The 26,187-nt window shown below is 36.1% G+C and overlaps 6 protein-coding genes across 8 annotated transcripts; 3 read left to right on the top strand and 3 right to left on the bottom strand.

Annotated features, from left to right (window-relative positions):
- The first annotated feature begins 73 nt into the window (after nucleotides 1–73).
- On the top strand, nucleotides 74–2,074 carry LOC138938701 (heat shock factor protein 2). Its single transcript, XM_070305896.1, has 3 exons — nucleotides 74–846; nucleotides 1,125–1,248; nucleotides 1,884–2,074. The coding sequence occupies exons 1-3, from the start codon at nucleotides 400–402 to the stop codon at nucleotides 2,072–2,074; spliced, it is 762 nt and encodes a 253-aa protein (XP_070161997.1). The 5' UTR covers nucleotides 74–399.
- A 382-nt stretch (nucleotides 2,075–2,456) lies between these two features.
- Nucleotides 2,457–4,682, bottom strand: LOC138937637 (GPN-loop GTPase 1). Its single transcript, XM_070304092.1, has 5 exons — nucleotides 4,573–4,682; nucleotides 3,831–4,082; nucleotides 3,271–3,635; nucleotides 2,929–3,158; nucleotides 2,457–2,811 (listed from the first exon to the last, which is right to left on the bottom strand). Exons 2-5 carry the CDS (start codon nucleotides 4,072–4,074, stop codon nucleotides 2,457–2,459), a joined length of 1,194 nt encoding a protein of 397 aa, XP_070160193.1. The 5' UTR covers nucleotides 4,075–4,082; nucleotides 4,573–4,682.
- A 220-nt stretch (nucleotides 4,683–4,902) lies between these two features.
- Nucleotides 4,903–9,404, top strand: Cpsf2 (cleavage and polyadenylation specificity factor subunit 2). Of its 2 annotated transcripts, XM_070301228.1 has the most exons (11): nucleotides 4,903–5,151; nucleotides 5,236–5,419; nucleotides 5,478–5,637; nucleotides 5,729–6,080; nucleotides 6,156–6,466; nucleotides 6,554–6,813; nucleotides 6,902–7,087; nucleotides 7,398–7,767; nucleotides 7,929–8,123; nucleotides 8,206–8,343; nucleotides 8,487–9,404. In XM_070301228.1, the coding sequence occupies exons 2-11, from the start codon at nucleotides 5,271–5,273 to the stop codon at nucleotides 8,577–8,579; spliced, it is 2,214 nt and encodes a 737-aa protein (XP_070157329.1). In that variant the 5' UTR covers nucleotides 4,903–5,151; nucleotides 5,236–5,270; the 3' UTR covers nucleotides 8,580–9,404. The 2 variants fall into 2 exon arrangements, with proteins under 2 accessions (XP_070157329.1, XP_070157318.1); XM_070301217.1 differs by having other exon boundaries at nucleotides 4,903–5,419.
- Nucleotides 9,405–9,565: 161 nt separating this feature from the next.
- On the top strand, nucleotides 9,566–11,646 carry LOC138936122 (uncharacterized). Its single transcript, XM_070301241.1, has 2 exons — nucleotides 9,566–9,671; nucleotides 9,994–11,646. Exon 2 carries the CDS (start codon nucleotides 10,116–10,118, stop codon nucleotides 11,421–11,423), a length of 1,308 nt encoding a protein of 435 aa, XP_070157342.1. The 5' UTR covers nucleotides 9,566–9,671; nucleotides 9,994–10,115; the 3' UTR covers nucleotides 11,424–11,646.
- Nucleotides 11,647–11,968: 322 nt separating this feature from the next.
- LOC138936130 (NSFL1 cofactor p47) lies at nucleotides 11,969–14,019 on the bottom strand. 2 transcript variants are annotated; one of them, XM_070301253.1, is made up of 5 exons: nucleotides 13,775–14,019; nucleotides 12,979–13,411; nucleotides 12,600–12,885; nucleotides 12,276–12,479; nucleotides 11,969–12,173 (listed from the first exon to the last, which is right to left on the bottom strand). In XM_070301253.1, the coding sequence occupies exons 1-5, from the start codon at nucleotides 13,874–13,876 to the stop codon at nucleotides 12,044–12,046; spliced, it is 1,155 nt and encodes a 384-aa protein (XP_070157354.1). In that variant the 5' UTR covers nucleotides 13,877–14,019; the 3' UTR covers nucleotides 11,969–12,043. The 2 variants fall into 2 exon arrangements, with proteins under 2 accessions (XP_070157354.1, XP_070157363.1); XM_070301262.1 differs by having other exon boundaries at nucleotides 11,970–12,173; nucleotides 12,979–13,422; nucleotides 13,775–13,861.
- A 411-nt stretch (nucleotides 14,020–14,430) lies between these two features.
- On the bottom strand, nucleotides 14,431–26,103 carry LOC138937642 (dynein axonemal heavy chain 7). Its single transcript, XM_070304105.1, has one exon. It carries the CDS (start codon nucleotides 26,101–26,103, stop codon nucleotides 14,431–14,433), a length of 11,673 nt encoding a protein of 3,890 aa, XP_070160206.1.
- Between the last annotated feature and the right edge of the window lie 84 nt (nucleotides 26,104–26,187).

The following is a 26,187-nucleotide window of genomic DNA, read 5'->3' on the forward strand; positions in this document are numbered from 1 at the left end:
ATCACAATAATTATTGTTTTCTTTTTTCGACTCAAATAAAAAAGAATTTGTAATAACAGTGAAAAAATAATGATATAAAACACTCTCTCTTTTAAATACAAAAGTATGGCTAGAATAAAATGGGCGTGAAGGAATGCGGAAAAGAGATACGAAAGCATACCGATGAGTTTTATTTTAAAAAAATGGTGAATTTGAATGTGAAATGGACTGGTTCTGAATCGCGGATTTTCCGCAGATCATCTCGATTATTGTTGCCGTGATACGTGACGGTCTTTTGTTTCGAAGGTAGCTTGGTTTCGAGAAAAGCGAGATTAGACAACACGGGCGAAACGCGACGTTCGAAACATTCTCGATTCGACTCCCCGCATTTCCCATTGCCATCCAACAACTGCGACAAGAATGTTCGAAGAACATTGCGTGCTGCAGTCAATGCGATTCCCGCAGAAGCTCTGGCGAATAGTGAACGAATGCCAGACCGGGGCGATACGATGGGGCGCGAATGGCGATACCGTACTTCTCGATTACAAGAGATTTCAGACAGAGTACTTGGACGCGCGCCGGCCCATCTTCAAGACGAGCAACATTACGAGCTTCATTCGGCAGCTGAATCTTTACGGTTTCCGTAAGGTGACCTCCCACAGTCGCGATCCAATCTGCAATCCCTACAACCCGCACGTGCACGAGTTTCTGCACGACAATTTTCGCGCCGATCGTGTCGACCTGTTGTCCAAGGTATGCCGAAAGACCGGTGGAAAGAACAAATGCTTGCAGCACGAGATTACAAAAAGTGCGACGGAGAGTCCGCGATTACAGGCGAATTGCGTATCCCGCTTAAAACTGTGTCAGGTATATTTGCCGAATACGAGCTGCAACATAAATGCAAAAGAACTAATTTATTTTGATGTCATGTAAAAAAATATTCACATGATTCTTTAAATAAATATAATCGATTAATACATGGTAAAGAATCGGAATAGATAATGTTAATAAATATTAGTTATTTAGAATTAATTAATTATTTGAGTTTTTTCAATTTTAAAAATATGATCTACTTCTTAATAAGAAAAATTAATAAATATTACAGATATTATATAATTATTATAATTCTCTCTCACTATCAATAGTTGGCTTTGACTAAAACTCTAGAGCAAATTATTCAAGAATATCGGCGAGAATATGAAAAAGGGCCAATTGTAATACAGAGAGAGGATGATAGTTTGAAAAAAATAACAAACTCCCAAGACACAGGTATAAATAACTAAAATTTGGCTTAATTATTTATAGATTTATACCATAATTGTATCATTCAAAAAGTTTGTTCTTTCATTAAATTTTTTGATGAAGTTACTATTAATAAAATTTTGTAAAATTATTGTCAACTATAATATATAATTGTTGCATTAATAAAATGCATAAAAATATATCAATTTTTTATGAACAAATTCAGAAGCAGAAATATCTTTTAATGTATACAGAAATCAATCTAAATTAATGATCTTTTTTTTAATATACAAGTTTATGGGAAACTGATCTTAGCTGGTAAAAGAATTTCATTGAAATGGTTCATTCTACTCCATTCTGTCAGACATCATATATATAGTTCGAGATAGATTCTTGACACATTATCTCAAAATTTCAATATATTTAAAATAAACATTAGTAATTATTAATACTAGATTCATTTTTCCCCTCTCTTTTGAAAATAAATTTACTTTAAAAACATTAACAATGATTATATACATATTAAATATTATATGTTTAAATATTAAATATTAATATTATATATAAATATATGTGTGTTTTAGATATTTAATATTCAATATTATATATCTATAACATTTATATAAATATTTTAGATATTAATAACTACATACATTTTACAGTTCCTCTTTTATATGAGGTCGAATTTAACGATGTTCCGAGTCGAAAATCTGTCCTAGAACGGAATAAAAAATATTCTTCGTTTCTTCCTTCAAACATCAATTCGTCCAAAAGCAAAACAATGTCATTACCTTGGCATATCGCTACGACAGATAAATGCAATCTACATTTTAACATTCCAGACATTCATTGAAATTAACTTGAAACTCCTGTTTTTAATGTTTTGTCTCAAGCAATATTCACATTACTTATTATAAAGTTTTCTAATGTGATATGTATTTTCGATCTGTTAAATTAATTTAATATAATGTGACAGTAAAACTAATTACCACATATACACGCATTAATAAAATATGTAAATGTTTATGTTATAATTTTAAAAGGATTGTACGATGTTGACAATGTTGACATGTAAAACAAATAAAAAATAGCAAGATCTGTCTTTATGTAAATACAGTCATCATTATCAACAATGAAAATAGAGAGTTTAAAATTTTATTTATTTTATGGTAAATAAGCTAACCACATAATTCTTTAATCAAAAAAAATTTTATATATATAAATTACATATAACATTAAATGGAATCAACATTATCACTTTTTTTGCTTGTACTAGGTTTAGATTCCTGATTTTTTCGTTTAATTTGTTTCATTTTATGTCTTTCTAAAAAACTTTTAAATGATTCCACTTCTTTCTTTTCTTCATCTTTATCTTCTTTGTTTTCTGTTCCATCTTCATCTTCACTTGATTCATTGCATGCATGTTTCAGGTAGATCTCAGAGGTCTCACGACCACTGTTAACCATTGACATTAATGGTACATCTTCTCCCATTGCTGTTTTATCAATCTTTTCTAACTGTTCCTTTTCTGTCTTTTGTCGTTGAGCATCCCTCTCCAGCTTAACTTTTTCCCATTTTTTTCTGTAATCGCTTTAAAAATAAAACAAGCTATTGTTTATATTGCAAAAAATAAAAGTTATGCAGTATCATTCAATGTAGCATTGAATTGTAACAATATATATCCTGAAAATATATAGCATTTCTTACATTTCATATTCCTGCACAGCAGCTTCGATTAGCTTGAGAAATTCATCAATTCCAGCACCTGTTACTGCAGAAACGCCACAACATTGCAAATGACAATAAAATTCATCCAATGCAAGTGCCATACTACGTGTTAAATTACTGATATAACCACTTTCCATATCAAGTGCTTCTTGAAAGGCTTCAAAATCATGCATCCAGTCGATTGCATAACTATGCTCAACAATATCAATCTAAAATTAATTAATCGTTCATCAATATTTAGCTAATTATATCCAAATTGGGCAAAAATTAATGTATAATAAGAAAAGATATATATCATAAATATATTATAGTTTTACAAACCTTATTCATGACTACAATAAAGGGCAATTTGGTTTTATAAAGTATCGAACAAGCATACAACATATTGGACATAAACGTGACAGGATTAACGCTTCTCACAGTATCTACTACATATATTACAATAGTTGGAAATTGAGATGCTAATGCTTCTGTTATGATTGAACCACTGGCTGACCATGTGAAGACCTCAATTTGTCCTGGTGTGTCAAAAACTACATAATTGTGTTCTTCACTAGCTTTGTTAATAAGTTCGATAACTTGATGGAATTTTGTAGTAAAGAGATTTAAACTTGTAACTATGCCACCATTTGGACCTAATTTATATTGTTTCATTACTTCTTTGTAATTTACAGTGTCTCTTATATCTAGAAAGAAAAAAATAGCTCTCTTTAAATTAAATATTATTAAATGCTGAAAGTACAAAATTTTTGTTAGATCAAAAGCATAATGATAAAAACAATATTGAATGCGATATTAAAAGGAATATATATTGAATACTGTCAAATTATTAACTTGCACAGAATATCAAATGTGTAAATATAACATTAAATAATAATTACCTATATTAGCAGAATATGGAACATCTTTACAAGCAGGATCTAAATTAACGACATATGGTTTTCCTACATCATGCAATCTAGAAACAAGTCTGGAAACAAATGATGTTTTTCCAGCACCAGCCATTCCAAGTACAATAATGCATGGTATCTTTTTATCTGTATTTTGACTATCTGTTGTAGATGCAGTATCCAAAGTAACATTTGTTGCTCTTGCAGTATCCAAGTTATCTTTTGCTTCAGACATTTCAAAATCTAGAAATTTTTAATTTTGTATTATATATTTATTATAAATCTTGAATATTTATTTTAGATTAAAGGTTACTTCAACCAGACTCCAATAACTTACTCAGTGATTAACCTAAAGAGTAATACCTGTATTTTATTAATATAGATAGAATTATTAATTTTTTATTATTTGGTACATCAAAAAATGATTACATTAGAAATGAATTATATGATTAGGAATCTTGTAGGCAATTCTACTAGCTAAATTAATCATTGGAGTTTGATGGAAGAGAATATTTAAATGAAACATTTTTTTCTAGTTATTAGATCGAATTATATTAGTTAATAATAGTATTATTATATAGTTGTAGTTCATAGTTAAATATACATATAAAACGTGTAAAAATTATCTATAAACATGTATAATCAAATAATGAATACTTTTCTTGTTTGTATACAACTTTGCAAAGTTGGTCATTAATTTCTTTATCAAATAAGTCTTAAATAACTTACTTACTTTTTTATAACCTATTTAAAAAAATTTATCAAAGATGATAATAATTATTCTTTTACGCAGTTACTTTTCAATTAAAGTGATTTGAATTCGTAATAGACGATTAAAAAGACCTCTGGATTCGAAACTGTGGAGATCTATGTGTGAATCACTCTATATATTGCAGCAACTTGGCTTACTTATATGATGTGCAACGTAAAGCTGGGTTTCTAATCTATGTTCTTATATATCGACCAATCCGGATAAAGATTTTTTTGTCCTGGTGACTGGTGACAGTGTCGTTTCTCGAATAACTATAATCAACATGCAGTTTAGAAAATAGAAATAAATATGTGTAGGTTTTAGGCAGTGCTAGCAAAACGCGCGAACAGACCGATGCCATCATCCCGAAAGAAATGTAGAACCAATTTGTGATCAATTTATATTTATGCTACAAATTTATATACAAACTTTATGTTTTGATCAGATTCTCTAACATATTATACATCGCTGCAAGTTCTGATAAATAGTCTGAGTGCAATAATATTGTAATAAAAATCTAAATGTCACGCAAAAATTGTCATTTTATTTGCTAAAGCTAAAGTACGAGCGATACAAAGTTTATGAAGAATGAAAGAATTGATGATTAGTACATTAGATATTTATAGCGCGATTTGTACTGCATAGATTTATAATACGATAAGGAAAATATCACATGCAAAATGACGTCTATTATAAAACTTCACGCTGTTTCTGGAGCGATGGACGAATCTCCGCCTTGTTACATATTACAAGTTGACGAATTAAGAATATTATTGGATTGTGGATGGGATGAAAGCTTTGATCAAGATTTCATAAAAGAATTAAAAAGGTATCCCTCTGCAAAAATTTTATGTTACTGTAATATGATATAATAATTATATTTCCAGACATGTCAATCAAATAGATGCGGTATTACTTTCGTATCCAGATCCATTACATCTAGGTGCATTACCATATCTGGTAGGTAAATGTGGTCTGAATTGTCCCATATATGCCACCATACCTGTCTACAAAATGGGTCAAATGTTTATGTATGATATGTATCAGGTATATAATTTTAACATATAAAAATATAAAAATTTTAATATATTTCAAATTAATTATAAGATAATTTAAAAGTATTGTACTCATATTACAGTCCCGTCACAATATGGAAGATTTTGATTTATTTACTCTGGATGATGTTGATGCTGCATTTGATAAAATTGTACAACTGAAATACAATCAAAGCATATCAATGAAAGGTAAGGGCTATGGTGTTACATTGACACCTTTGCCAGCAGGACACATGATTGGTGGAACAATTTGGAAAATTGTGAAAGTTGGAGAAGAGGATATAATATATGCTGTTGATTTCAATCATAAAAAAGAACGTCACTTGAATGGTTGCGAATTGGAAAGATTGCAAAGACCATCATTATTGATAACAGATGCATTCAATGCTACATATCAGCAAGCTAGACGAAGGACAAGAGATGAGAAGTTGATGAGTAAATTTCATATTTTTTATTTAAAATATTAATGAATAAAAGATATTTTAATAATCTATTTATATTTTTGTTTAGCTAATATCTTGCAAACATTGCGAGGTGGTGGTAATGTATTAGTCAGTGTAGATACTGCTGGCCGTGTACTAGAATTGGCACATATGTTGGATCAACTGTGGCGTAACAAGGAATCAGGATTACTTGCTTATTCGTTAGCCCTTCTTAATAATGTGAGCTATAACGTTGTAGAATTTGCAAAATCACAAATTGAATGGATGAGTGATAAATTAATGAGGAGCTTTGAAGGTGCACGCAATAATCCATTCCAATTTAAACATTTGCAACTTTGTCACAGTATGGTTGAACTAAACCAAGTTCCAAGTCCAAAGGCAAGAGAAAAAAAAATTATACAACTCGTGTATATACACATATCCTAAATAATTTATTTCAAAAATAATTTTAAATGCTATATTTAGGTGGTTCTTGCAAGCACTCCAGACATGGAGTGTGGGTTCTCACGAGAACTATTTCTCCAATGGTGCACTAATCCACAAAACAGCATTATACTAACGAGTAGAACATCTCCTGGTACACTTGCTAGAGATTTAGTGGAAAAAGGAGGAAATAGGAATATTACCCTTGAAGTAAAGAGGCGAGTGAAACTTGAAGGTATTGAACTGGAGGAATACCAGAAAAGAGAAAAGCTAAAGCAAGAGCAAATGAAACAGGAACAAATGTTTGTATATATATATCTCATGTTTGTATTTATCTATCTCATTCAGTTATATTTACATCTTACTTGACTTTGTAATGTGTTTTATTAGGGAAACTGCAGACGTGAGTTCCGAATCAGAAGATGAAATAGAAGTTGGCGGTGGAAGAGGAAAACATGATTTATTGGTAAAGCAAGAGAGTAAACCTGGTTTCTTTAAACAAAGTAAAAAGCAATATCCTATGTTTCCATTCGTGGAGGAGAAGATCAAAATAGACGAATATGGAGAAATCATAAAGTAAGAATATTTCTACATGTCACAAAGATATATATTTACTCAACAGCAATATGTAAAATATAGCCAAACTTTCTAAAGCAGTGACACTTAATCTCTCTCTTTCTATCAAAAGTCTCTGCATACATCTCTGTACACAATATTATTAAAATATAAAAAATGCTAGAAGTGAAATTATTTGCATGTATTTATATTTCAACAGTCATTAATAAATTTCAAAAAATTTCTCTCTTAATATAATTTGAATAAATATACTTAGTTATATATGTTTTATGAGAATAATCTTTGTTCTCTACTATATTTATTATTACAGACCAGAAGATTATAAGATAGCAGAGACAGCACCTGAAGTAGAAGATAATAAGGAAAATGTAGAAATGAAGCAAGAAGAAGCCAGTCATCATCCAGAAATAGCCGCCGATATTCCGACAAAATGCGTACAGGTTTCACGTACGATGACTGTTAACGCGGCGGTAACTTACATAGACTTCGAAGGCAGATCAGATGGAGAGTCCCTGCAAAAGATTTTAGCGCAGTTGAGACCGAGGAGAGTAGTGTTGGTCAGGGGTTCGCCTAAAGATACAGAAATTTTAGCACAACAGGCGCAAAGTGCCGGTGCAAGAGTATTTATTCCAGGCAGAGGAGAGACGCTGGACGCCACAACAGAAACACACATTTATCAAGTAATACAATAAGTGTATCGTTTTTAAACATTGATACTAAATAGTGGTAGTGTTATAAATTATTCTTCATTATACTTTTTAAATTTCTCGTTTTATTTTTCATTTCAATTAATCGTAAAAAAGCAGAGTTTGTCATACAAAATACGTTTTTGTTTTTATAGGTACGTTTGACCGATGCCTTAGTCAGTGGACTAAATTTTTCGAAGGGTAAAGGCGATTCCGAAGTGGCGTGGATAGATGCGATGATAACGGCTCGTGATCAAATTTGTCGAGACGCTGTCGCTGATACCGAATCCGAAAACGTAATCAATGAAAGTGACAAAATATTGACTTTGGAACCCTTGCCATTGAACGAAGTGAGATATAGAGACTGCAAATAAAAAGATATATAGATTAGAGAACATTCATTATTTAATTTACATATTTGTGTTTCCACAGGTTCCGGGTCATCAAACAACATTCATAAATGAACTGAAACTATCTGATTTTAAACAAGTTTTAAATAAAAGCAATATTCCATCAGAATTTAGTGGAGGAGTGTTGTGGTGTTGCAATAACACTATCGCCGTTCGAAGGGTTTGTTTCATAGTGTTATTGTAATAATGGTTAATGCGTTTGTTGTACTTTTATTATTAAATGCAGAAAGTATATGTGATACCGACAATTCTCATATATAAAATGTATATAACCACATATAAATAACTTTATATTTATTTTAGCACGAAGCTGGGAAGGTAATATTGGAAGGCTGCATATCTGAAGATTATTATAAAGTACGAGAACTATTGTATGAACAATATGCAATTGTATAGATTCTTATTCAATGTATATATACATACAAGGAAAGACTATGTTTGTAATATATGAATGTTTGTGGGAAAATTTATTCAACATACATTACATTATGCAGAAGCAGTTACTGTATGACGAGTCTTTTATGGATGGAGTTACACGTAAAACAAAGATTATCCTTATTTTTCTTTTTCTAATTCTTAAATAAATAATTTTTTTATTATGTGATAACGATTGCTGAGACAAGTACAAGGACCTACACTGTTATGTTTATACAAATATAAAAAGTGTGACTGAACTGATAGAAGATTGGAATTCAATCAATTTCCTCTTCTATTATTTAATTTCTACTTTTTTTATTTCAAGTCAGCTATTTTTTGTGAACTAGTATTCTCCTCTATTCTCCTCTTACACTACTTTCCCACTTATATTTATCACATCATTATGATTGAATGAATAAAAGTTTATTATTATTGCTTGAGAGAGAGAGAGTCAGTCATATATCCTCTTAGCATGTAGAAAAAGATTAATATGCGTATTATTACAAATAAAACTGAAATTATTACAGCATTAAGTTAATTATTTAAGAGTGTACATAAGAATATGCATGCAGACTCTAAAATATAAGTTTTATAAGAATATTACACATACAAAGTTTATTTTTTATTTAAATTCTCTCTCTCTCTCTCTCTTTGGAGAAAATGAGAGTACGAAGGCTTTTTGTATTTATCTATCAAAGAAAACACGAATGAAAAATAAGTGTGTAACAATTTTTTATTTATGTACATATATATATATAACGATTAAGAATAAGAGCAATAAAAGATAGATTTGGAATGGAGGAAATACTCTCTTTTTGAATTCAAAATGTTTAGAATTAACACGAAATCGAACGTTAAAAAAATAATATGTGTTTCGTTTATACATACATATATATATACATACATATTCGTGTGTTCATATTTCTTTTACGACAATTAAATTGATATGTTTCAATCGTTCACATGACGTGCGCATTGGTGCATGTGCATGGTGCATCTTGCATCATTCAGCATCACTGCACTAGCAGAGTACTCACCTAGTCACTAGTGTATCTGCAATTTGCTATATGTGTATGTATGAAATCGCATTTTTCTATTTTGTAATTGAATTAGAGTAAATTATAAGAATTATATACCAACAGATCATCCGTGAATTTATACGAAATAACGTAATAATTCTCTAATTAGAACTTGTAAGAAATTTAGCGCCGAATAAAATATAAACAATTGATTGTGGTTATGAGAACTATCATTAGTGAAAAACAGTGCATATATCTAGTTAAATGAAAATGTTAAAATTACAAACACAGAATACTTAAACGTTCATAATTATATATGCACATAGCAATGGTTACAAATATGTTATCTAATATCTTTATATTTTCTTTTTCAGAATGTTCTCTAAACATGATTTTATGATAAGAATGATAAAATATAGCATTATATATAAGAAATTTATCTTAGATTCGAGAGATTCCTACAGTATTATATGAGATTAAAATCAACATTGACAGTATGAGGAAATATTATCAGGCTGCTCTAGCTGTAACAGCGGTAATAAGTCTCATATCTCTGCTCATCTACAGACATGAATATAACAGATTAAGGTATGTCTTAGAAGTTTTCAATTATTTTGGTAAACCTGGGCCAGAAAGAGATGCGAATTGCACGGGTTTCAATCCGATATTTACCACTTTCAATGCAAAGTTTGACGAACCGATCCCTTCTTGGCAACGCCTGGAGGACGATCTGTACATATATTCTGCATACAGTATTAACAGTAAAGAGATAGGAGCGATTGGTCTTGGTACTATAAACAGTGTTTCAAACATACAATGTCTTGTCTTCTTCGAGAGTGAGAGTAAACCTATATTGGGAAGTTTTAAATTTATCCCCATTGGTAATGCAATCGTTATGAGTCTAGAAAATTCAAGATATGGAGGGTATCATTTTGTTTGCATGTATACCAGTAATGAGACTCCCACTGGAGTAACATTTGTTACAAAATCTAACAAGTATCTCGATTACGCACCTATCTTTCCAATAAAAGTGCAGCCACGGAGCTTGAGCCACAGTAGAATAGGTGTGTGCGTAATGCAATCATCGATGAAACCGACACAGTCAATAGATATGATAAGTTTCATCAGCTTCTATGCATTAATTGGAATGGATAATTTTATCATATATGATTCTGGAATTTCAAATGAATTTAATAGTAAGCTAAAAGAAATGGCTAATGATTTGACTTCCTTTTGGAAGTTTACATATACCGTGGTACCATGGAATTTTCCTTTCGCGGAGATCGATCAAAATGTCATAAGAGAAATTCTCGAGACAGATTGTTTATATCGCACATACAACAATGTCGCTTATGCTATTACTCTTTCATGGAATGAATATGTAGTTTTAAAGTACCATCACGCAATGATGGATCTGATGGCAGATTTCAAACATACCAAGTTGATAGCTGATCGTTATAAGCTAAAAACTGCAACTTTTTGCGTGCAGCAAACAGACAATAAACAATATGCCAATTCTACATTAATAGTCTTAAAAAAGATGAAATCCAATATGAACATTTTAGAAGATCATTCTATTTATATACACAAGCCACATGTAACATTGCAAAATACCCATATGTATACCAAGGAAATAGGAAAGGATTTGGTTACTGTAAATCAATATAAATATTGCGATAATTACAAAGGCAGTCGAGAAGTAGAAGACTTTACAATTTTAAGATTCGCCCAAGATATGCAAACCTCATCTATTCTTAGGAAATATCTCGGACTTTATAATGTGCTCGATATAGATATAAAGTGATAGAAATTTTGGCACGACTGACATATTAATTTAGCATAATCTTAGATAATGTTTTCCATTTGCATACTATTGAATTCATATATATATATTTCTTAATTATATATAGTCTTTCATATTAGGTGCCTTAATCGTTATATCATAATTATATAATTAGTCATAACATGATCAGCTATTTTAATATTTTGTACATTTCTCAGATTTAAACTACAATAAAATATTCCTTATATTTGTTATTTCCAGTAGTTTCATGTCTTGGTTTTTTCTTATATCATGATAATGGTAAAGTTACAACATTCACAAAAATGGTAATTTTGTTATAGAAATTACGAAATATTTATAAATAAATAATGGTTAAATTAAATTTAAAAAAACTGTTGCATTTATAATTTTCAAACTTTCATAATTCTAAATTTTGAATATAACGTTAAATATAATTGATTTTTAAAGCATCATATAGGAAATAGGTAAAGTATACAATAAAAGAAAAAAATATATAGTGAAAAAAAGGTATTATATTTCTAATAAAAATTCATAGAAATTTATTTTTAAGCAATTTAACATATATTTGGTATATATCTAATTGTGTTATACATCTTTCAATCTAGAAATTTAAAAAAGATTTACTTCAATCGTTGTATTATAGCCGAATTTAGCAAACCAGCCTCTTCAATTGTTTTATCCTCTGCAAGTTCTTTCGTTGGATAAATGGTTAACAAGCCGAAATCCCTTAGAGCAAACTGAGGTCTCATCCTGATATTATATGTTGAGGAAAATTTTTTAATCGAATCTCTCAATTATTTTAGAAATTATTCAAATGGAATTTAGAAAGATTTCAGAAAAATCAAAGGATACGTTATTATATATCGTCTAAGATCGGCGACTGTATGCGACAAATTAAACTCAGCCTTTACATTACTGCCGTCCGCGAGACGAATGTGTAACGTTGTCGTTGGCTTTGAGGTATCTACATTCAATTCTTTTCTCGCTTGTGCTTCATTGGCAGCTTGATCAGCAGGATCTGTTGGAACTGTCATACCTACAGTAGCTGGCGATGGACTGAAAAATATTTGTAATATTGCAAAAGTGAAATCTCCTTAAAAAATATAAAAATCTGAAATCAACTGTAAAATAGAGAGATCAGTAATAATATATGTATAAAGCATAAGATGAATTTACCTTCCTAGCATGTGTCCCTTTCCAGAGAAAGCTTTCACCTTAGATTTTGATGGAACATAGATCTCATGACGATGATCTTCCATATCGAGTCGCACTTCCGCTCCTTGTACCTGTTGGCGAATCTCCGCCGGGATTTCACCTCGTTTAATGGCAGCTAAAAATTCTCTGTTATCAGGTTCATCATATGAACGAATCTCGCTGTCGTTTATTGTAAATCCATCCTTCCATAATTTCAATGTAATAAGACCATTTGAAGATTGTTGATCTGCACTTGCTCCCATTACCACTGTTATTACACATATATATATATATTTATTTAATAAATATTGTTTTATCTGTTTAATATCAATTTCTTTCAAACAATAAAAATTAAAGATACCTTCGCTATCGGAACTAGTTTGACCTAATTTATATCCTGTGCCGCTGAATGTATTTGGCCTTTGTTGACCTCCCATTTTGGGGGGACCCTCAGCAATCGATTGTTCCTGACAGGATTTGAACATGTCGCTAATAATATCTTTCTTCTTCTTTCCTGGTCCTAAAACTTGCTGTCCACTGTGCTCAGAACCTCCAGCATAAAATGCTTGTCCTTCCTCATCCTCGGAACTACTATCCTTGTTCTGAAGATCGTTTAATGTTCCAAATCTAGATTTTGGTTTAGCGCCCTTTGCTTCTGTTGAATCAGATTTTACATTCTTGTTTGACATTGTATCTGTTCTATTTTGTAATTCTCTCTCTTGTTGAATATCATCAATATTATCAGTCACTAATCCAGGTAATTCGTCATTCTCGTAGAAACTAGCAAGGGCAACCTGCAAAAATACTATGTGCCAACGCATGTGACAGAATTGTTGAAAAAAATTGAAATCTTACGATGGAGGTCAAGCTTCAACACAATTGTAATCTTATAATCTCGTCCATAAAGATTATCACGAATCTACGACTTACAAAGATATGAAAACAAATGCATTGTATGATAAAAGAAAAATGTCAAAATGAAACATAAAATATGTATTACCTGGAGAAAGGAGAGTATTAATGGCGTGATAATAGGTTAATAAAAAGCTACCGAGATTATCGGGTGACGAGAAACGCTCGAGTTCCGCGACAAGAAGAGAAAATTGGGAAAAATCTCATTTTATTTTGCGAAGTTTCGTAAAAATGTGCTGTCTCACCTCGAGCTGCCAGGCGGATGACTCGAGGTAAAATAGCGCTCTCTCAGTTTCGACGCCAGTTACATCGGCGAATTGCGAGACCAACTCATCGTGGCTCGCCATTATTTGCGAGATTCAATTCCGGACGTATCCACCGCTCTTTCTTCTACGATCTCTGCGAATTCTTCGCGATAAATCCACTTTTAATTCACTGAAACCGAACGCACACCTTTCTCCGTTCTTACCTTCATCCGTCTGTCATTCCCTTCGCGCGGAATCGAACCGGACCGGATGTGGACGTGGACGATCGAGGAGGTTCAATTCGAACGACCGTTTGAAAACATACTTTTCGTGTTTTGGAAACGTATATTATAAATATGTTTATTTATCTTTTACTTGCCCTTTCTGTACTAAGATCATTACAAATTTTCCGAAAATATAGAATTATTATTTTATTTAACGCACAGCTCGAATGACAAAGCGAATAAAGACATAAAAATGTGAACAAAATGATGCATTCAATATATATATATATATATATATTTTTTTTTTATTACATTTTTATTTAAATATATTTTAAATTATAAAATTTTTATACCGATATTTATGTCGATTTTTATACCATTATATATTTTATACCATTTTTATTTATATAAAAATACGTATATCCTTAAAAATTATTCATCAACTTGGCTGAATAATGCTGTGCCACGTTTTATCCAATGTATGTGTGACTTGTCAGTTTCCAAAGATACATTTGTAATATAATCCCTTATTTTGTTCATATCTATTTGTTTACAGCGAATCGGTGAGATATATACAGGACATTCGTAAATATTATCGACAATTCTTTCCTCCACGCTAAACGAAAGACGTATCGGTGGCATGTTGTACCAGAATATATTTGTCAAGCTTTCGATTAATATTCGTTTCTGCGTATCCCATCGAGCACCAGATAGACGCAAACCATGAATGTAATATGTATCTGCGTCGTCGTCTGTAGAATCATCATTCGTTACTCGAAGATCCGATGTAATCCGTTCAATGGGTACATCGCGACGTTGCGAGAATGTGAGGAGAATCGCGGATAAAAATCTTTTACAGCAGGATAAAGCATCGAGATAAATAATACGAGGCAGATCGGTGTCGCGCCAATTTTGCACAAAGCTTACACGTTTCAGAAGCAGCTTTATATAATTTGGCAAGTATTCAGTTACTATACCGACATCGATCAGCCTCCAAACATATGGAACTTTGTTATTATATATTTCCGCGGACAAATCCTCCAAGGACTCGGTTAAGATAATCTCGCCGTTTAACGCCAGTTTCAAATTATTCAAGGAGTCCGCGATCACAGTTAAAACATTGTTGATTAATTCGGCTTCGTGGATGAGAATCGCGTTTAACGGTCCACGTGAGATAAGAGGATATCTATCGCGTATCTCGTTGACATTAAATAAAGCAGGCAATTTGCTATTGATCTCATCAATTGCTCGTAACACTCGATCCTGCGCTACAATCTCGTTGTTCGCTGATCCAATTTGATCTAGATAAGATATGGATTCTAAGAATTCTCTGGCAATAGCAGCGTCTTTTACAATAAGAGCGTTTTCGTCGGAGGCGAAGGCTTCCGATGATGCGTCCAGTTGCATGTCGTTGATGTGTTTAATGATATCGCGATACTCGCATCTTTGAGGTACCGAATATTCTGTACAGTTAAAGAATGAGTATTCGCTGTCGTTAATAACGCGAGTATTACAGAGGGAATTCAACAGATATCCTAGACACTTTTGATCAAGACTACCCATGATTTTCCCACCATAATTACATTCTCCGATAAGATAGAGTAGCGTGTCAAATGGTATATTATTCTCAGTCTCGTTGATCAAGTCCTGCAGCTGTCTAATGGATATTTCAAAGTCCGCGTGATCAAAATCGTACGGGACGTTCCATCCTTGCGGCCCGAAGTGTCTTCTCTCTCGGACGATTCCGTGGAAGAAGCAAAGTCCGTACAGGAGTTTGGAGAACTCCTTGTCCCTCCCGGGACACCCTTCGAAGAATTTCTTATTTTTTACAGGCTCTGATCGATACGCCCTCAACAAGCTCTGCTTCAGTCGAAGCGGATAGTCGTACGCGATCTTCAAGCTGTTCTGTAAGACGCTGATCGGAAAGTCCGAGATGGAACAGCTGGAGAGCCACAGTCGAAAATCCAAGGACGTACCGGATTGATCCAGATTCTCGCAGATTCGCTCGAGTCGCGATGTCCACGAAGCAGCGTGGTGGCAATTTTGCAAGAATATCCATCCGCCTTCCCTTCGCGCCTCTTCTATAAGAATGTCAACGGTACTTTGCCATGGGCCATCGCCCATTGACAAAGAAACGAATTTCGAGGTATATCCTCTAGTGCTCGCGTACGTGGAAACGAGCGATAGGGACGAAGTATAGCTCGGCAGGATGAATATAATCGGCGTGAGGCAATTTGATTCTGCGAACGATTCCGAGATTTGAAGATGAGGATGCGAATTAAACACGTCCTCCAGCATACTGTCTTCTATCAGTCGCATTATCTCCACGATGATCTTGTCGTGTCTGACGATTTTGACAAGTATCAACCTCTGAAACTGTGTCATTTTGTCGGCCCACGGTTTCGGTATCAGATCGCTTCGAAACGGTATCGCGCTGCAGTATTTCTGCCAAGCTGCGCCATTAGAACGAAAGTCATTTGCGAATTCGCCTAATTCGGGTACTTTGTCGTTTAATTTGCAAATTTGTCTCCATTTATCCGCTGATAACCATTCCGGCGCCGATTCCACAGGAACTGCATCATAATCCCCTGCATTTGAAGAGACAAAGAATTCAACTTCCTCTCGCGTAGTCTGTCGAGCATCCATTAAAATTTTTACGCACAACAGAAATGAATACAGGAGTTTATGTTTCTCGAATAACGATCTGCAGACGCTGGAATGGAGATTCCTCGTAAATGAAGATTTGAGAAACTGCAGTCGTTTTTCGAAAACGATACTTCTGTTCGATGTCTCGATCGAGGTAACATATAGCTGAATAAACCACGAGAACGAAAAACGATACATGTGATTTAAGTTGGACAGGGTGGTCAATGTGCAGAATAAGCCCGCGCAATGATCGGCAAACTGTAGATACGCATCTCGGAACTTGTTGATATCCTCTGTCATGGATTTGGCTGCCTCCTGCCTCTTTATGATATTCATAGTGAGTATCTTGGAGGAATCCAAGATCTGTATCGCGCTTTCGTCTTCTAGGATATTCGTGGTGGTCGACGATAGAGTGCTCAGAATGTTGTCCTCCTGTTGCTGAAGAATTTTTTTGTTAACGGCATCCTGAATACGAAGCGCTTCAAATTTCTCTTGAAGCTCCGGTCTCTCCTTCGCGACGACGATATCTAGAAGCTTATCTCGAAGAGTCCCGTCCGGCATCGAGAAATCAATTATGGTGAGCTTGCTGAAAACATCGGCCGTATAATTTGGATTCGATAGTCTTGTGGTAATATAAAATCGAAAATTTTGCGAATACTTCACAGATTTTGCACCAATATCGATATAGCAAACTGCTTCATTCTTGTAAATATTTTTCAACAGTATCGGTTCTAGCGCGATTTCGAGTCTCTCCCCGACATTTTCTAACAGAACTGGCACACCGGTTTCGATATTTCGTTCGATGACTGACATGTAATCGGGATCTGTCAATTTAACGACATCTAAATCATTTTTCTTTTCGATTCTTTTGATCCACTGATTTATCTGGTTCTGCGAATCAATAAAAAGGCACCATTGCTCCGAATTGTTTAAAATGACAGCATTCTCTATCGCAAAGCGATTTTTGGATAGGCCGCAGAGTTGCCAATGATTAATCTCGATTTCCACACCGAGGACGCTTACAAAATCGTATGTCTTAGTATAGGGTATCTCAGAAGTCTCCAGAAATTCTTTCCATTTCGTTAATATCTCATCGCGAAATGAAGTATTATAAGACGCCATATAAGCTATTATTCCACACGAAAGTAACGTGTCGCCCACGAGGTTGTCATAATTCATCTGTAGATCATGAGCGCATTCCATCCAACGACTCTTCTCGCCACCCAGACTGGCGATCAATTTCTCCGCCTTCACTAACTTGGTAGTGCAAGTCGCCACTTCCGTTTCCAAATTCAATTTCTTCTGCAATGTTTGCCGCAGACTATTATTAAGCGCCGCCAATTTCGCGTTTAGAGCGGCCAGTGTTTGTCGTTTCTCGTTCAGGAACGCTTCGGCTTCGTCGCATTCCGTTTGTGCTTCTACCAGTTTTTTCTTCTTTGGTGCAACCACTTTTGCTACCTCGTCATATGACACCATGGCACGGACCCATTTGCAAAGGCCTTCGGCGGCGCTGGACGCTTTCGCGACTATGTGAGGCGTGAAGCTGCTGTCCGTCATGTACGTCTTCTTGATGACCTGCATCACCGCGGGCGATATATTATCCTTGTCGTAATCCTTCAGGTTCTGCAGAAAGTTCATGTCGCCCAGAATACGCTTGCTCGGGCCCCAATAATCCGTGAACTTTTTGCCGGTAATCGGATCGATTGTGCGATCCGGCGGAACGCCCAGCATCACGCATACAGCGGCCATTACCAGTTTGATGGTATCTGGTGGATTCTTCATCGCCTTCACCAGCGTGATGTCCGTCGGCTTTAGTGTGTTCAATGCCATGACTGCGTCTTCCAAGATTGGTATAGCGACGGCGAGCTCGGCCTCGCATTCGGCCTTCAGGGCGCCCGCAATCTCTGCCTTTTTATTTGCTATTTCCTCCTCTTGCTTCACGAGGATCGTAGCTCGCTCCACGGTGACATTCTCGTTCTCCACTTCTTTCATGGTAATCACCGTTTGTTGAGCAGACAGTTCCAATTGCGGTTTCAAAATCGTCAGAGTGGCCTTCATTTGTTCGACCTGCTCGGCCGCCAATTCCAATTTTTCTAATCCAGCTACGTATTTATTCCGCGTTGCTACAATTTCTTCTTGCTTCTTCGACATCAGCCGTGTATACAGCATGAGCATATGCAGAAAAGCTGACGATGTCACGTGAATGATTCTATTAAACATCTCGTGATATCTTAGACTCATCTCTTTCGCATTTTCGTGAAATTGCACGCAAGATTTTGCCGCACAAGTTTTAATGTCTTCCTGCATGTTAACATATTTCATATGCTTTACGGCGATCTCCAAGAGCGCTTGATCGGGCCAAATTTGATAGCAATTCACCGTGCAGTGTTTCGCTAAGTTAGGATACGAACATAAATACGTTCTGAAAGCGGCGTTAGTGGGACTAAAGCAAAGTACAAAATGTAATCGATTCTTGCATTGTTCCACAAAATATCTCATCACCGAACGCGCGCTGATCTCCGCATTTCGATCGCCGGCCTGAGCGTGGAGTCGCGTTGTCTCGATTATACGCTGTCTATCTTCGGCGGAAAACAAGTCAGGCAACTCTCCGGTGCTCAGCAAACAGCTGATATCGTTTAAGAACGCGTCTTTCATTTGCCTCTCGTTCATAAAATATGTAACATCTTTCCGCAATGCTCCACACTCCTGCAGGACTTTTCTCAAGTTGTCCCTCCATGCGTTCGGATTGTAATAGGATTCAGTGGTAGTTTCGAACAAGCTTTGCTGCTGCATGAAGGCTGCGAGCGCAGTCGTAGACTTTCTGCCGGAACCCACGGTAGATATCGCTAATACGTTTCCGCCTGGAGTGCTCAGAACTCTGGAAATCTTGATTAAAGACTGCAACATGTAACGACAAACGACGACATTTATTTGTCTTTTGAAGCTTACATTGTATTCGTCCAAGTAAGCGATGACTCTGTTCTTCAAAGCTTCCATCGAACCGATCTCCTCGTACCGCTTGCATTTGCTGCTCTTCTCCGTATTTATAAAATTTCCAAATATGAGATCATCGAAACTGTCTTTGGTAATTTGATTGTTTTCGTATTTTGGCAAATAATCGAAAGCAGTCTCATACGAGTCTTTAAAGTTATTCTTCACTGCGTCGCGGATTCTTAGGAATAACCACTCCTTGTCGCTCTCGTCCAGCATCCGATCGCTGAACACGCGTAAGATTTCGTGCACCCACAGACGTATAAATGTTATCTTCGTCTCCACTGATTCCTTCTGGATCAGGCTGCATCCATTAATCACTCTGGATATATCTCGCATATCAAAGCAGTAATGCAGTTTGTTGGGCACAGGTCGTAATGTTTTCATCACGGACTTGTAAATGTCAATTGTTGCATTTACTATACTAGTTACACTTCCCGTGACGTCTGCTGCGAACAGATTCTTTTTCAAGTTAGCAAATAACAGATTGAAATATGTCCTAAATATATTATCCGTCGTAGGGATAGGAATCGTGTAAATATTAAAGTGTCTCAAGAATCTTAGAGATATGTCTTCATCGGTCTTTCTTGATGTAATCGCGAGCGTAAACATAACATTTTGTATAAACATTTTACTTAATTCATTTGTATCGTAACAGTAACCGTGACTAAGAAGTTGACGTAACAACTCAAATACGGATCGTGCTTCTGGTCTTTGCGTAACGGCTCTATTCACATCGTCCACAAAGTTCACGCAAAACTGATTTCTTCCCGGACTGTAGACGGTGCGTCGTATCTTATTTAACTTCGAGAGCAACAATCTCTGCATTCTAGTCACCGTAAGCATGGAAGTAAAGCAGAAAAAATTGGAGAAACAATTATCTGGCAAGTTGTTGTCCAAAAAATTGTACATGATACTACTTTTTCCAACACCAATGTCGCCATATAGGAGGAAAGGTTTCCGATACTTAACGTGTTTCAAGAACATATAGTTGTACTTAATACTATTGACGCTTGGAACGTAAATTTGATTGAAATTGCATATCTCGGGGATTTTCTCGTTTTTTAGCAAGTCTCCCCAGTACTTCCAGTTTCCGACACCTTCGAAGATGTAAAAGTTATCTTGGATTAGACCCTCGTTGGGCAGCGTTACATCCAAGTGTTTAATTGTGTCAGGTTTCGGATGTCTTGTATCTGCATCACTCCAGAGTGTCATGCAAAAAGCATTAAATCGTGTTTGCGAATCCTCGATCAAATTTCCGCCCAATCCCCAAGCAATAGCTTGAATTAAAGCAGCCTGTGCCCATACAACAAAGTGATTGCTTCTATCAGTATCTTCAACGACATCTTCGCAAGCGTCTCTTAGTAATATCTCAAATAAATTCAAAATTGACGTAACAAGATATAACTCTCGATTCATAGATGTATCGCCATTCTCCCTTAAAAAATCGAGACATGGATTTATCGTCCAATCGAACAGAGCGCATAATGTTTTCTCGTATCCGTCGTAAATGTTGTGTTTCGCGATATGAGATAGCACATGTGGCTTCCAGCCGATAGAATGCGAGTCGATATATATCATTCCGCATCGCGATACTAAACTGGGTGAGATTTCGATCGTGCTCGTCGTTTCAAAGATGATGGACATCGATTCCGTCACGGGAAGACGTTCTCCAGACGTCAGATACAACATTTTGCTCTCGTCGAGAATCGTATTCAAATTTTCTAACCACGTATCGCTTAAGCTTCCGTCGAACAACAACCATTTCCGATCCGTCGATGTGTCTTCCGTGAAGCGACGAAATATGCTGGTACATAAACCGTCTTTCCAAACGCCAGACTTATCGCAGAAATATCCAAAGAGCACGTCGCTGTCCACTACTTCTGGCATGATCGTTTCAACTTTCACAGCGGTGCCAATCTTGTTTCCTTGATCCTGTAACAACGATAACGTTTCAGCGAGTGCGTGCAAAATTTCCGTCTTGCCACCCAGAGGATCGCTAATGAGTATGAGACCGCGACAAACGTACATTAATTCAATAATCTGTATGGCCTTTAATTTGAAGATAGAGTGCGACATGAGAAATCTCTTGGCGCACACGCTTTCGAGCGCCTTTAAAATCGCCGAACAATCGAACGGAGGCAGGACATTGGATTCGGGAAAAACATTGCGTACGATACTCTGGAAGACGGGTATATCGGGTGTACATAACTGCGGGATATTTATGTCTATCATTGAACGTAGCAGCAGGATGTGCTCGTTTTCGTCCGGAATATTTTGCTTCATATCGATCGCGGTTGTGATGACTGTCTTGAACGACGACACGCTGAAGTTGTAATGACGCTTCTCTCCCAGATGCTCGGATAATAATTTGTAGCTGATGACTAGCTTTGCCGCTAACTTTTTTGCGTGAAGAAATCCCCCGGCAAAGAGTTCGATCTCGGCGATTCTGCCGATATCCGGTGCCGTCATCGACACGGAACGAAAGAGCACTTTCAAATTATCCGGCAAATTGTTATACCTGAATTGTGCCGAGTCGACATTAACGCACATATGTCCGGAGAAGTTCAAGTTCAAATCGTAACCATCGAAACTTATCGTTCTCAAGTTGGACGATATCGCCTGTTTGATTTGTGTAAGATTCTGAGCGATGGCTGATAATAATTCTAGTTTTAATCGGTCGAAATTTTCAAAGCAAACCCACGCTCCGCAGGAAATCACTCCCTTGAATATCCGTGCCGTGCAATTATAGGAGATGCTATTGTTGCAATTAACGATGTAAAATAATTTTGCGAGAGCTCTCGTTAAGCTTCTGATTGTCTCTGTTTTACCGCTACTCGTGGGACCTACAATGCCACTATACATATGATAACGATAAGCCTGTAATATAGTACAAAAACATCGATTGGTTAAGGGTGTGTTAACGATACTCGGTCGACAATAATTATATTCATATCCGTATTCAATCATTGTATTGAATACCGATATCTCGACAATCTTATTGTTGCAATAGTATTTCAACTGTGCAATCCACTCAAAATCTGTTTGTTGAGTGATATTTCTGTCCAAAAGCAACCTTATAATTTCTTTATGAGTCAACGTGACAATAATCAATGACATCAACAGATTTCTACGCCGTCGCGTCAAATTATTTCTCAACTCGTTACTTAGCGAAATTATCCAATCGGCATATGTCGCGTACAGAGAATTTAACATTGCGATATTTAACGGTGTGAGACACTTCTCCACTGAAGAAGTCCAATAAAGTTGCAAACCGCAAACGATCGCCATGCTTGTAAAATTATCATTAGAAACGAATGTTGTATTTCCATCGATCGGAAGATGATACTGGCAAATATTTTCGCGAACTGCGTCTCTCATCTCTTCTTCGAGCTGAATCAACCATTGCTCTTCGCGTTTGGTGTCGATAGGTAAAGTATTATTATTCAAATGTAAAATTTCCCCGTAGCGCCCGATAATTCCCTGAATACAATTAAATTTATTAAATTTTAATCGTTTTATGCCGGCAAAACATTTATTCACAAATGTATTTCGTTTTACTATATCGGTTGATTCGAACAATATTTTTTGAATCTCTGAATCATCGAGAAAGAACAATCTTGTGAAAGACAATCTTTTAACATCTAAGTAATCCCTCGCGCCTTTGCTCGCTCTCTCCAATTTTTCATTGGCTTCATTCAATATGTGCAGCAAATCCGAGGATTTCTTGATCTCTCGAAAGCTTGGATTTATTGTAAATCTATTATTAACATCCAGCAAAATTCTCGTTGCTTCGAGATACCATGAAGTTTCTTGATTCAGACGCGTTTCCATTCTCGGATAAGAGAATATTGGCTGCAGATGGAGTTTATGGAATTGTACGCGCGCCCATTGATCAAGGGTTTCTTGGATCCTTATGAGAACAGCAAAGAAATCAATTAAATCCGACAGTATCGGCTTGATGAAATGAGATGCTTTCATCTCCTCAATTTTAATGAGATGTTCTCCAAGAAGTGCTTCGATGTCATCTATATGTTTAAAAGTTACCGCACCAGACGCCGCATCAGTCGACATCTCGAAGGATATCGGCTTCCACTCTTTGATCATCTCGGCTAATTCTTGCTGAAGACGAAGCTCTTTGTAAGCGCCCAAGCTTATAACCTCGTACTTGTCGATGTTATCCATCAGATTCATATTGATCATTTTTTTCAGAGTCGTTCCTGCGTTCGGCGTGAGATCGAAATTACATATCGCCGACATCTCCTTCCAATGGCGGGCGCAAAGAGCCGGATTGCACATGCAGATCGCGAGCGGCAGATAAATTTTAAATTCGTTAATGTTATTGAGCGCCTGCCAGCACAGTTTTAGGGGCGCAGGTTGTTGCATCGGGTCGGGATCGTCGGCGATGCCGGAAAATTTGAACGACCTGTTCGCCGTCGCGTACATTTTGATGCGCGACTTCATCGTCTTGCTCATCTCCGTGATCTCGTCCAAGTAATTCATGGTCTTCTTCTCGATGACGGACGCCTCCAGGCATTCGAATGGACCATTCAGCCACACGGAGTTGTTTCTCTGCCATTGATAAACAGTACGTATGAGCGTGTAAAACGGCACGATCGTCTCTCTTAATTCGGCTATTTTCGGAAATTCCGTTTCAGGAAACTTGAAAAGCTTCTCCTCCGAGTTAATAACTTGCATCTCGTTATCCATACGTTTGTACTTCTTTATCAGATCCTTGTAATGCTCCACGTATTCTCCAATCCTGCTTATATCGTCCATATCGTCGAGGATAACAAGCTGCGGGAACATTGCATCAACTTCCGTATTCAACGCGTTTATCCGCCGTTGAAGATCTTCTTCCAGTTCACTCTTCATCGCCTCGCACAACGTATTGTTCTGCGCGAACACCGGTTGGATATCGTGCAGCCAGTTGACGGTGGTCTTGTTCAAGTCAACATGCTCGTCCATCAATACGGTAATGTCCAACAATTTGCTCAACATATAGATCGATTGTCGTATCTTTTGTTCTTGCTCCTTCATTAATACTTTTGAAGCTCGCGACATATATTCGGCCAATTGTATCAAGGAATTTGCATTCCTCGGAATATCCAGCGCCGTAGACTTTAGACCCTCGAAGCTGAAACAGATTGAACGATTGAAATCTCGATGATACTCGACGAGTTCCATCGTGAGGGCGTTTATAACGTCGTGGCAGATCTGCCTCAGAGTATCCTTGGCGCTGCTTTGCTCCAACTTTCCTACGCTATAATACAAATTAGAGAGCATAAGGCTCGTTTTTCTCAGATACTCCTTGTATTTGTATATATGTGCAAGATACGCATCGAAATCCGGTCGTTCGGAAGTTAAGGACGATATCCGGTTCTCGATACTCGACGTACACACGTCGCCAAATTCAGCAGAAATAACCGCCACGTGCTCGTTGACAGGTCGAAACAGAACATCCAATGTCTCCTGCAGATTGTGATGCGATCTCTCGATGAACCAGTCGGGAGGCACGATCTTTATGTATCTTTCCTTCGCCTTGATGTCCAACCATTCTTCTAAAGGCATCAGATCTTGCACGATATCTGCGATGCCGCTGACAGTATCGTGATACGTCGAAAATATCTCTTCTATCTCCGGTTTAGTCACAAGTCGATCGCCTTCGCATACCAGTTGGAATTCAATTTGCGGACAAAAACGACCATCTTTCATGATACTTATTATATGATTGATCGATCTCATCATTACATTGAGAATCTGCTGAACAAATATATTAGTGAGGCACCGCATAAATCGAGGCAGACGTTTCGCGGAGATGCTCTTTAGTTGCTTCGATCTTTGCACGGCTTTAAACGTTTCGGTGTAAAATTGATTAGCTATCACTAAAGTACCTCTCTTAATGTCTTTAAGGATCATGCTTCGAAAACTATGCAACGTCAGCGTCCCAAGTTCGCGATAACGTTCGAAGTCACAAATTACCGTAGGCAAAATACGATGCGCTGTATTTATAACGTGTCTGATTATCGGATATGAGAGGAAATATCTCTCGGCCAATTGATTACGGCGTTTTAAAAATATCGTCCGATCGTACATCATATTTTCTTCGGTGATGCTTCGCTTCGGGCTAGCGGGAACGTCGTACTCCTCGCAAACAACGTGTCTTCTCGTGTACATTTTGCAGGATAATATGGACCTCAATACGAAATCTTTCATATCATCGATGTATATTTTTTTTACCTCGTCTAATACCGAGTTTATGAAAGAGGAATGTATTCGTCTATCTCTGCGAGGTATCAAGTTCAGTATATTTCCTTCCCATTCCATAGAAAATTCAGAAATGTAGATATCTTTTATATAATCTTCCAATCTGATTTGTTTCACATTTGAATTTGAGTAGCTAGATACTACAGAGGTGGATTCCATGTTTCTCTCATGAGCAATCCTATTAGATTCTTTGTTTGCCATACAAACGTTTTAAATCTATAACTTAACAATTTTTTTACAAAATATTATTCAATAAATTTAATTCTCTGAGATTATAGATTAATA

The sequence above is a fragment of the Polyergus mexicanus genome, unplaced genomic scaffold, assembly GCF_030449975.1.
Source record: "Polyergus mexicanus isolate NDT 795.1 unplaced genomic scaffold, iyPolMexi1.0 SCAF_1, whole genome shotgun sequence".
In the NCBI taxonomy this organism is placed as follows: Eukaryota; Metazoa; Arthropoda; class Insecta; order Hymenoptera; family Formicidae; genus Polyergus; species Polyergus mexicanus.

Bases quoted from the DNA above. Each gene is read 5' to 3' on its own strand.
- LOC138937637 (XM_070304092.1), bottom strand. From the start codon at position 4,074: ATGTCTGAAGCAAAAGATAACTTGGATACTGCAAGAGCAACAAATGTT. The intron at 3,159-3,270 runs GTTTGTAAAACT...AATTAATTTTAG, and splicing joins TTATTGTAGTCATGAATAAG to ATTGATATTGTTGAGCATAG. The intron at 2,812-2,928 runs GTAAGAAATGCT...TTATTTTTAAAG, and splicing joins GCTGTGCAGGAATATGAAAT to CGATTACAGAAAAAAATGGG.
- LOC138937642 (XM_070304105.1), bottom strand. From the start codon at position 26,103: ATGGCAAACAAAGAATCTAATAGGATTGCTCATGAGAGAAACATGGAA.
- LOC138938701 (XM_070305896.1), top strand. From the start codon at position 400: ATGTTCGAAGAACATTGCGTGCTGCAGTCAATGCGATTCCCGCAGAAG. The intron at 847-1,124 runs GTATATTTGCCG...CACTATCAATAG, and splicing joins CCCGCTTAAAACTGTGTCAG to TTGGCTTTGACTAAAACTCT. The intron at 1,249-1,883 runs GTATAAATAACT...TACATTTTACAG, and splicing joins AACAAACTCCCAAGACACAG to TTCCTCTTTTATATGAGGTC.
- LOC138936130 (XM_070301253.1), bottom strand. From the start codon at position 13,876: ATGGCGAGCCACGATGAGTTGGTCTCGCAATTCGCCGATGTAACTGGC. The intron at 12,886-12,978 runs GTATCTTTAATT...GTGTAATAACAG, and splicing joins AACTAGTTCCGATAGCGAAG to TGGTAATGGGAGCAAGTGCA. The intron at 12,174-12,275 runs GTATCCTTTGAT...ATATAATATCAG, and splicing joins CTTAGACGATATATAATAAC to GATGAGACCTCAGTTTGCTC.
- Cpsf2 (XM_070301217.1), top strand. From the start codon at position 5,271: ATGACGTCTATTATAAAACTTCACGCTGTTTCTGGAGCGATGGACGAA. The intron at 6,081-6,155 runs GTAAATTTCATA...ATTTTTGTTTAG, and splicing joins AAGAGATGAGAAGTTGATGA to CTAATATCTTGCAAACATTG. The intron at 6,814-6,901 runs GTTTGTATATAT...GTGTTTTATTAG, and splicing joins CAAATGAAACAGGAACAAAT to GGAAACTGCAGACGTGAGTT.
- LOC138936122 (XM_070301241.1), top strand. From the start codon at position 10,116: ATGAGGAAATATTATCAGGCTGCTCTAGCTGTAACAGCGGTAATAAGT.